General features: G+C 47.5%; 1 protein-coding gene across 4 annotated transcripts in view; it reads left to right on the top strand.

Annotated features, from left to right (window-relative positions):
- Positions 1 to 10,679, top strand: part of PTPN18 (protein tyrosine phosphatase non-receptor type 18) — a 26,795-nt gene that overhangs the window by 6,755 nt on the left and 9,361 nt on the right. For 2 of the 4 annotated variants that reach the window (XM_017517538.2, XM_017517537.2), the window contains 10 exons: positions 5,529 to 5,597; positions 6,153 to 6,215; positions 6,432 to 6,574; positions 6,904 to 6,970; positions 7,052 to 7,129; positions 7,223 to 7,312; positions 7,545 to 7,633; positions 8,571 to 8,773; positions 9,122 to 9,196; positions 9,408 to 10,295. In XM_017517538.2, the coding sequence (XP_017373027.1) occupies positions 5,529 to 5,597; positions 6,153 to 6,215; positions 6,432 to 6,574; positions 6,904 to 6,970; positions 7,052 to 7,129; positions 7,223 to 7,312; positions 7,545 to 7,633; positions 8,571 to 8,773; positions 9,122 to 9,196; positions 9,408 to 9,475 (945 nt within the window). In that variant the 3' untranslated portion in view covers positions 9,476 to 10,295. Of the gene's footprint in view, positions 1 to 5,528; positions 5,598 to 6,152; positions 6,216 to 6,431; positions 6,575 to 6,903; positions 6,971 to 7,051; positions 7,130 to 7,222; positions 7,313 to 7,544; positions 7,634 to 8,570; positions 8,774 to 9,121; positions 9,197 to 9,407; positions 10,296 to 10,679 lie in introns of those variants that run through there. The other 2 variants (XM_037734569.1, XM_037734570.1) reach the window with 1 other exon arrangement.

Raw genomic sequence — 10,679 nt, 5'->3', positions numbered from 1 at the left:
CATAGTGTTTCCATTTCCCCTTTCCATGCTTTGTGCTATGGTTACTACATATTTTAATTTTAAATATAAAACATACTCCGCAATACACTATTATTTTTTATTTAGAATGTCTTTTTTAAACAGCTTTATTGATATACAATTAGTCTTTTAAAGTGTACAATTCCATCACTTTTCATATAGTCCTGAGTTGTGCAACTATTACCACAGTAAGTTTTTGAACATTTTCATCATTCCATAAAGAAATCCTATATCCATTAGCAGTCATCCCCATTTCCCCAACCCTCTACAGCCTGAGACAATCCCCAACCTACCATTTGTCTTTATAGATTTGCTCACTCTGGGTATTTCATATAAATGGAATCATATAATATGTAGCCTTTTTTTGCTAAGCATGTTTTTTTTTTTTCCTGAATAATAGTCCATTGAATGGCTCTACCACATTTTACTTAGCAGTTGATAGAATTTAAGTTCTTTCTACTTTCTAGCAATTATGAACAATGCTGCTATCAACATTGATATACAAGGATCTCTGTAGACGTATGTTTTCATATCTCTTGATATGAATTGCTGGGCCATATGGAAACTCTGTTTTTAACATTTTGAGGAACTGCCAAACTGTTTGCCACAGTGGCAGCACCTTTTGACATTTCCACGGCAATGTATGAGGGTCCCCATTTCTTCTCACTGATGCCTGTTACTGTCTTTTTTTTATTAGTAGTATAGCCATCCTTGAGGATGTGAAGTGGTGTACCTGTGTCTTTTTTAACTGGTGTGGTAAAGTACACATAAACATACATAAATGGTGTGGTAAAATATTCATAACTGTTTGAATCCCTGTTTTCAGTACCTTGGGTATACCCCTTGAGTGGAATTGCTGGATTATTTGGTAACTCTGTTTTCCACAGTGGCTGTACCATTTTACATTTCCATCAGCAGAGAGAGAGAGAGAGAGAGGGAGGGACATGTGTAGTTTAATGGTAGGTATATGTTCTGCTTTGTTAGACTATTTTGTCATGGGTAAACATCATAGAGTATACTTAAACATAGATGGTATATACATTTTTTATTTATATATATTTCTCATATGGAAAAGTAAATGTCTCAGCACCATTACCGAGTATAAATAATTTCCCCGACTTAATATATAATGTCGATATCAAGTGCCATGTATCAGGTTTCTTCTACATATGCTCCATTATAAACTATGGCACTACCGTCATATATGTGGTCTGTTGTTGATTAAAACATCATTATATGGCATATGACAAGCATATGTATGCCATCCTAATGAATGGGAAGTGGTATCTCATTGTGGTTTTGGTTTTCTTTTTCTTCTGTTTTTTTTTTTTTGAGATGGAGTCTTGCTCTGTCGCCAGGCTGGAGTGCAGTGGCATGATCTTGGCTCACTGCAATCTCTGTCTCCCAGGTTCAAGGGATTCCCCTGACTCAGCCTCCCAGGTAGCTGGGATTACAGGCACGCACCACCATGCCCAGCTAATTTTTTGTATTTTAGTAGAGATGGGGTTTCACCATGGCCAGGATGGTCTCCATCTCCTGACCTCGTGATCCTCCCGCCTCAGCCTCCCAAAGTGCTGGGATTACAGGCGTGATGGTTTTGGTTTTCTTGTGCTTATTTGTCCATTTGTATCTTCTCTGGACAAATGTCTACTCAGGTCATTTATTCATTTTAAAATTGGGTTATTTGAGGTTCTTTGTCTTTTTACTATTGAGTTGTAAGAGTTATTCTGGATACAAGTCCCTTATCAGTACATGATTATATTACAGTAAATCATGTACTGATAAGGGACTTGTATCCAGAATAACTTTTACAATGGAAATGTCTTTCCCATTCTGTGGGTTGTCATTTTACTTTCTTGATGGTTGTTTTGAAGCACAAACATTTTGTTAAATTTTAATTCCAATCTACTGTGTTGCTGCGTTTTTGCTATATCTAACAAGTCGTCATCTAATCAGAGGTCGTAAAGACTTACTCTTGTTTTATCTTCTAAGTGTTTGTAGTTTTCTTGCTTACATTTAGGTCTCTGATTTACTTTGAGTTAAATTTTGTGTGATATGAGATAGGGGTCCACATCACTCTTTTGCATGTGGCTATCCAATTTTTCCAGCACCATTTGTTGCAAAGACTGTGCTTTGCCAATTGAACGGTCTTGGCCCCTTTGTTGAAAATTAATTGGCCATAAATATAAGAGTTTATTTCTGAACTCTTAGTTTTATTAAGGTGATTGATATGTTTATCCTTGTGCCAGTATAACATAGTTTTGATTATTATACCTTTGTAGAAGTTCTGAAATCCGAAGTATGAGTCTTCCAAATTTGTTCTTTTTTCAAGATAGTGTTGGCTATTTTGGGTGGGTCCCTTGCTGTGCAGAAAACAGTTAAACATAGAAAGCATAACTGTTTATGCTTAGGAATGCTCTCCTGTAAGGTTGACTCTTGGGTGGCCTCTAGAAACCTAGGTTTCTGATCAGGGTGGCTTACTATGCCTAAACTGTTAATACAAACAGCATGGGTTTATGCAGAACACCTGCTCTCCAGCTGGGAATCTGACATTTTGGTACAGGCTAGGCAGATGTGCCTACATGCAGAAGGTGCCTGATGAAAATCCTGGGCACTGAGTTTCTAATGAACTTTTTATTGTGAGAATCTGTTGGTTTTGTCAAGTTTTGTTCCTTGCATTTATTCAGATGACCACCTGTTTTGCTTTGTATTCTACTAATATGGTGTATGACACTGACTTTCATATGGTGACCCGATCCTGCATTCCTGGGGTTAATCCCACTTAGTCATGGTGTATAATACTTTGCTAGTATTTTGTTCAGAAATTTTGTGTCTATGTTTGTGAGCTTATTGATTAGTAGTTTTCTCTTTCCTTGTGATGTCTTTGGTTTTGGTGGCAGGATAATACTTGCCTCATACAATATGTTGGGAAATGGTTCCTCTTCAGTGTTTTGTAAGAGTTTGTGAAAGGTTGGTATTAACTCCTTCTTGTTTGATAAAATTCACTAGACTATCTTTTAAAGATATTTAAAATGAGAGAAATACCTTTTACATTTAGTCTCTTTTCTCCTTATTCTATTATTTTGTGTAGACCTGTATTTCCATTTGTATCATGCTCCTTTTGTATGCAGAGCTTACTTATTCTATTTATTTAAGAGATAGGATCTCACTCTGTCACACAGGCTGGAGTGCAGAGTGCAGTCATCACTCACTGCAGCATCAAACTCCTGGGCTTAAGCAATCCTCCTATCTCAGCCTCCCAAATAGTTGGGAGTACAGTGTGCCACCACACTCAGCTAATTTATTTATTTATTTATTTTTTGGAAGACGTGGTTTCACCGTGTTGGTCAGGCTGGTCTTGAACTCCCGACCTCGGGTGATCCGCCTGCCTTGGCCTTCAAAGTGCTTGGATTGCAGGCATGAGTCACCACGCCCGGCCTGCACTCAGCTAATTTTTTTAAAAAAATTATTTTTTATATAAGGCTAGCTCTATTGCCAATACACCTAGCTAATTTTAAAACTTTTTTTTTTTTTTTTTAGATACAGGCTAGCTATGTTGCTCAAGTTGGTGTTGAAGTGGCCTTAAGCAATCCTTCTGCCGTAGCCTCTCAAATAGCTGGGATTACAGGCAGCAGCCACTGACTGGAAGCACCTGAACAGTTTACTCTAATATTTCTCATAGTTGCAGATTTGTTTATGATGAATTGCCTCAGCTTTCATTTGTCTGAAAAGGCTTTCAGCAGTTTTAGGATATAATACCATTGACTGGCAGTTTCTGACAAAATTTTGCTATAATTCTTAACTTTGTTCCTCAGCATGTGATGTGCCTTTTTGTGTGTGATGCTTTGATGATTTTCTCTTCTGGGGCTGGGCACGGTGGCTCACGCCTGTAATTCCAGCACTTTGGGAGGCTGAGGCCGTGGATCAGTTATGGTCAGGAGTTCGAGATCAGCCTGGCCAACCTGGTGAAACGCTGGCTCTAGTAAAAATACAAAAATTAGCCAGGCATTGTGGCATGTGTCTGTAATCTCAGCTACTCAGGAAGCTGTCTCAGAAAAAAATTTTTTTTCTCTTTCTCTTCTTTTTATTTTTCAGTCATTTGACCATGATCTGCCTTGGTGTGACTTTCTTTAGGTCTGTTCTCCCTATGGTTCATTGACTTTCTTGGATTTGTGGATTCATAGTTTCATCAAATTTGGGAATTTTTTCACCTATTATTTCTTCACATATACTCACTGTTATCCACATTTCTCCTTTCCTTCTGGACTGCAGATGCACGTACACTAGACCGTTTGGTATATTTCTACAGAGAACTGATTATCTTCAGTTTTTTCATTTCATTGTGAATTGTGTCTATTATTACGTTTTCCTGTTTATTGATCTTTTCTTCTAGTGTCTACTCTGCTATTAGTGGATTTTTCATTTCACACTTTTTTCCTTTTTAGAAATCCTATTTAGGTATTTTTTGTGTCTTTCATCCCACTCTTCATCATGTTCATGTTTCCTTTTCATCTTTGAGTATATGTATAATAAGTAGCTACTTTAAGGCTTTTGCTCCTTTTTTCTGAACTCTTGTTATTTCTGGGCCCTTTTCTATTGACTAATTTTTCTCCTGATTATGGGTCACAATTTCCTGTTTCTTTGTATGTCTAGTACAATTTTATTGGATGCTTGATATTTTGAATTTTGCACAGGTTAAGTGTTGGAATCTGTTTTCTTTAGAGTGTTTTGCCTTTCTAGAAACTTTTGGATGGTTGATCAAGTAGCCTTTGTTGTAGAATTAATTTGTCCATGCTTCTAATGTGTGGTCATACTAGGTTCCCTAATAAATGCCCCATATAGTTGATAAGGCCTCTACACTCTAGCTAGAGAGGATGTGAATTCTTTCTCATTGTGAGCTTCAAGGAAATGTTCATCCTACAGATCCCTAATATTTTTTCATGGGAAGTTATTCTTGCCGGGCTTCATGAGGTTTCATGCTATATATATTCAGATCACTATTCAACCAAAAAATTGAAGAGGGGACTAATATGTGGGGTTTTTGTTTTGTTTTTATTTGCATAGCTCTGTTCCTTCCAGGACTCTGCCCTGCAAATTCAACCTGCCTTGGCCTCCTTGAGCCATGATCTCTGGCTCGGCTCAGTGGGATCATTAGACTCATGTCTTACCTAGTGACACTTCCCCGAAATAAGCCGGAGTGGTCTGTTCGGTGACTACAGTACTGCAATGCCTGCCATCCAGTCTCTGAAAATACCGGCTCATGTATTTTGTCGAGTTTCTGGTAGCTTACAGTGCAAGGGTATCCTGGACCGTCTTTCCTCTGCATGGTCCGCAGCGCACCTCCATTGAGTCTGCAAGTGTTTCATCTGTTGGCTCTGTTGGCTCATCTCCATTATAGGCTGCCCGCGCTTCCACTGGCAGCACTTGGGGTGTCCTGTGGCAGGACTGAGCTAGCTCTGAAGCCGACTCCCTCTCCTCACTCCCTGCCTTTTCTCCCTTACCTTTTGCAGAAAAGGTGTGAGCGGTACTGGGCCCAAGAGCAGGAGCCACTGCAGACTGGGCTTTTCTGCATCACTCTGGTGAGCTGTGGGAGGTTTTAAGGAAGATTCCTAGGATGGAAAGCCTTTGGGTTGGGCCTGAAAGGATGAATAATTTCTCCCACAGTCCATTCACACTGTAGGAAACTTCTTGGTGTTAGCCTGCAAATAGTTCGATATATGCATAGCCTTTGCATTTTTCTTTGATTTCCTGACGCTGCAATCAGTTATCTCTGTCATGTAAATGTGCCTGATTAGGTTCTTGAAAAAATTCTCTTATCATTTCCAAAGAGCTTGGGGAAATCTCTCAAGTCATACATATAGTTAGTACTTAATACAATAAAAGTTTCATTTTAGAACAAAAGAAATCTCTTTTCACCGCAAAAGGGCTTGTGTTTTTATCATAGATCCTCTTTTTCTCCTGTGTCAAATGTTTCCTTAATGAAAGCTTTGGGGAAAGTTTGCGCTATATGAATTTTTTAAAATGTTTTCTGTATTTGATTTTTTAATCAGGAATGCTTTGCTTTGGATAAATGACTTTTGGTACCTGTGATCTTTTTCTCCTCCCTTTTCTTACTTGCCCCTCCTCTTACTTAGCTTAAGGAGAAGCAACTGAATGAGGACATCGTGCTCAGGACCCTCAAGGTCACACTCCAGAAGGTACTGACAGGGGAGGAGGAGGTAAAGGGGCTCCTGCAAGGGGAGAGGTTTTCTCCCCTGTAAAAATAGGCATCATACTAGTACCCACCTCCTCAGTTATTATCTGGTAGATATAAACGGCAGATGCCTAGAGTGGGCCTGGTGTATAGTTGATGCTCAATTAATGGTGTTTTATTTTTTTCCTAAGTCTTTTGCTAGTCTTTTTCTGTGTTTCAGGAGTCCCGCTCCGTGTACCAGCTGCAGTATATGTCCTGGCCAGACCGCGGGGTCCCCAGCAGTCCTGACCACATGCTCGCCATGGTGGAGGAAGCCCGTCGCCTCCAGGGATCTGGCTCTGAACCCCTCTGTGTCCACTGCAGGTTTTGGAAATGAGCTTCATGAGGGTCTGGTGAGGGAGGGGACAGGGCAGGAAGGGGAGCGCAAGGCCTGGGGCTGGTCTTGCAGTCTGAGTGCCTATTTTGAGAGACCCTGCTCACCGGCATAGACTATAATTGTGAGCACTTGTTCGGCACAGACTGGGCTGGGGAGTAAGCACACAGCTGCTGCCCAACCAAATGTAAGTGATTCAAAAGGTTTCCCTTGTTCAAATACAATCTGGAGATTCTGGGAATCAAGAGGTTCAGCAGGGCCCTCACCCCATCCCCAAACGTGCTCAGGCCGACTAGGCACGCTCCGATTCCCTTGTCAGCGCGGGCTGCGGGCGAACAGGCGTCCTGTGCACCGTGGATTATGTGAGGCAGATGCTCCTGACCCAGGTACGACGTGGGCATCCTGTGTGTGCAGTGTGCCACCCATGACCACGTGTCCTGCTCAAGTGCCTTGTGTGTCTGTCCCAGATGATCCCACCTGACTTCAGCCTCTTCGACGTGGTCCTTGAGATTCGGAAGCAGCGGCCTGCAGCCGTGCAGACCGAGGTGAGCCCTGGGTCTCCTAATCTTCAAGGACAGCGGCCCACTGCTGTCATTCCGCCCCTGCCTTCCCTTCCTGATGGCCTCTCATCCCAACAGGAGCAGTACAGGTTCCTGCACCACACGGTGGCTCAGATGTTCCGCTCCACACTCCAGAATGCCAGCCCCCTCTACCAGAACCTCAAAGAGGTACAGAGACCCCTTTCCCACTCTCCTGTCCACCATCAGCACCCTCAGAGACCAGGACCCTGAGCAAGGTCCAGCACCCAGGACTCCTGGGAGCAGTCATGACTACGACATCCACCTGTGCCCTCCTCCGGGCACCCTTATCGGGCAGTCCCCTCTTAATCTTTCTCCCAGAACCCTGCGAGAGGCCTGGCCAGTTTCCTCCCTCAGGAGCCTCCCTCCTGTTTTCCCCCAGAATTGTGCCCCAGTGTACGACGATGCCCTCTTCCTCCGGACGCCCCCAGCGCTTCTCGCCATACCCCGCCCACCAGGAGGGGTCCTCAGGTACCCGGCTCTATCCCCGCAGTCTTCCCTGCCCAATTTCTCAGGCTAACCCCTTCCTCATCCTTGGAACACCAGTCCTTTCCCTGTTCACTTCGCCAAGTGTTCGCTGGCCCTTTCTTCGAATTCAGCTCTGGGAACGCCCTCCAGGCTGATTCATTTATCCCAGTGGTCCCCTTGCCTCTGCCTCTAAGGCTGGCCCTGCCTTCTGAGGTTAGGCCTTTCCTGGATCCTCCAATCAAAACGTAATTCAGGTGGCTCACGCCTGTAATCCCAGCACTTCTGGAGGCCACGGAGGGCGGATCCCTTGAGGCCAGTTGGAGATCAGCGTGGTTAACATGGTGAAACCCTATCGCTACTAAAAATACAAAAATTAGCCAAACGTGGTGGCGGGAGCCTGTTAGTCCCGGCTGCTCGGGAGGCTGAGGCAGGAGAGCCGCTTGAGCCCGGGAGGTGGAAGGTTGCAGTGAACCAAGATCGCACCACCGCACTCCAGCCGGGGCGACAGAGCGAGACCGTGTCTCAAAAAACAATTCAGCACATATTTCTAGATGCTCCCCACTTGTCAGGCCCCACGTTGGGTGCTGCGGGCATGGGACCGAGCTGCCTTCACAGCGACTTCAGGCCTGCGTCTTGCGGCCATCCCTTCCGGGGTCTGTGCCGCTTCCGCATTCTTTTATACAACAGACACAGACACAGAAGTGCCCACCCCCCACATCAACACCCTGCCCCATTTACCGCCAGGCCGCCCCCGTTCCTCCTTCCTCCGCCTAACTTGCGGGGCGCTAGGGGCACAGGAGCGAGGCCCGCCAGGGCACCCTCCCTCCGTCCGCGCCGCCCCAGCGGGGAGGAAGCCCGCGGTTTGCGCGCCAGCAGTCTCCGCACTCCCGCCCTGCGCAGCGCCGCCGTTTCACTTCCTCCCGGGCCTCCCTGCCTGCAGGAGCATCTCGGTGCCCGGATCCCCGGGCCACGCCATGGCTGACACCTACGCGGTGGTGCAGAAGCGCGGGGCTGCAGCGGGGGCCGGGACAGGGCCCGGGCCGCGCAGCGCGGAGGACGCGCCACTCTACAGCCAGGTGACGCCGCGCGCCCAGCGGTCCGGGGCGCACGCGGAGGACGCGCGGGGGACACTGCCTGGCAGCGGTGAGTCGAGGTCGGCGCGGGGTGGGGGGCGCCGGCGCCCACTTGTTCCTTCTCTGGGCACCCTCCTGCTGTGGCCCACAGGGCCCTGGCCGGCGCCGGGACCCCAGCCGCTAGCCCGGCCACGCCCCCATGCTGGCGCCCTGGCTCCCTGGCCACGCCCCGGAACCCCCAGGCGGTCGCAGCCTCGGTGCTGGGTTCTGGAAGTTACGAGCTGGCGGATCTGGGCCGCGCCCCAAAGGCTCGAGGCCACGCTCGGGGGGGGGGGGGGGGAAGCGGCCCCGCCCGGGGTGGGGTCTTGGGATTCCCTGGGGCCTCCAGAGCTGACCCGTGGGGGTCTCCTGCCCTCAGTTCCTGCAGACCAAGGCCCTGCCGGATCTGGCGCCTACGAGGACGTGGCTGGTGGAGCTCAGACCGGTGGGCTGGGTAAGTCAGGTATAGCCTGGGTTGCTGGGACTTTGCTGCTTTGAGTGAACCCCAGGAGTTTGGGGCAAAGGGATGGGGGCCTGGAGCTCAGTCCTGTGGATGTGGCTGCAGTGAACCGTGAGGACCTGAAGGTGGGGGATTGGCCTTCTTCATGTTTGCCTCCGCACACCTCAGCTTCTCCATGAGACCCACAGCACCCTTCCCCTCCCAGGCTTCAACCTGCGCATTGGGAAGCCGAAGGGGCCCCGGGACCCGCCTGCTGAGTGGACCCGGGTGTGAGTCTGCGCCAGCTCCTGCCTTTTGCCTCGTGTGAGCTTGGACTACTGATGCCCCAGCGCTGCCGAGTGCCGTGCGCCGAATGGAAACAGTGGGCCTGGATCAAAATAAAAGTTTCTCAGGGTGGGAAATGTGGGGGCTTTGCCCCAGTGACTGTAGCATTCAAGGCTTGAGGCTGGAGAAGGTAGGTAGGTTATAATGGCTGGTGAGAGCAGATTCAAGAAAGAACGTCGGGAAGGGGCATGGCCCCTGAGTTGTGAGGGGGAGAATGGACAGATGGGCTTCCAGAGACTGCTGCCCGCACCACATGACGCACTAGTCCATCATCAGCACCTGAGCCTCCCTCACTTGGACACTCAGGTGACCACACAGAGAAATGGATGGACCCCTAGCCATCCAGGCATATCCAAGCCAGGCATAAGCACAGCCAAGCAGACTAATCCCAGGCAGACCGATAAAAAGACCTCCAGATAGCCGAGTGCCGTGGCTCACGCCTGTAATCCGAGCACTTTGGGAGGCCGAGGTGGCTGAATCACCTGAGGTCAGGAGTTCAAGACCAGCCTGGCCATCATGGTGAAACACCATCTTTAAAAAAAAAAAAATACCTCCAGATAGGCAGACAGACAGATGGACCACCAACCTGGACACATAGCCAAACCTTCAGAGATACAGTCCACAGGTGGACAGAGGACCCCAGCCAGAGAGACAGACCAGCCAACAGCTTGACAGAATAGTCCAGCCAGACAGACCACCAAACAGAGCCTCCAAAACACAGACATCTCTGCCAGCTGGATGGCCAGGTGGACCCCTAAGTTAGACAGATTACTAGACAGATAAACAGGTCCCCAGCTGAACAGACACACAGACTTCTCAGACCCCAACCCCACTCCCAGGTGGGCTGGCTGGTTGACAAACCTTCTGGCCAGACAGACTCCTGAGTAGGCAGATGGACTGCCAGACAGACACATCAGTCACACAGAATCCTGACATCCCAGCCAGCCGGCCAGATTCCCATCTTGATGGATGGACCCCAGTTGGTCGGACATGATTCTTCAGATTGACAGAGAAGTCCCCCAAATAAGTACACATCTCTAGCTATTCAGACAGATGGACCCCCACCAAATCTATCTAGACAGACCTCAGCCGGAAAGACCCCCAACCAGACTGACCCCTTGCTGTTTACACAGCCTCCCAAGTAGCTGGAACT

The sequence above is a fragment of the Cebus imitator genome, unplaced genomic scaffold (genome assembly GCF_001604975.1).
Source record: "Cebus imitator isolate Cc_AM_T3 unplaced genomic scaffold, Cebus_imitator-1.0 Scaffold635, whole genome shotgun sequence".
NCBI classification, from domain to species: Eukaryota; Metazoa; Chordata; class Mammalia; order Primates; family Cebidae; genus Cebus; species Cebus imitator.
The sequence above is the reverse complement of the archived record's forward strand: the minus strand, read 5'-3'. Positions and strand labels throughout refer to the sequence as shown.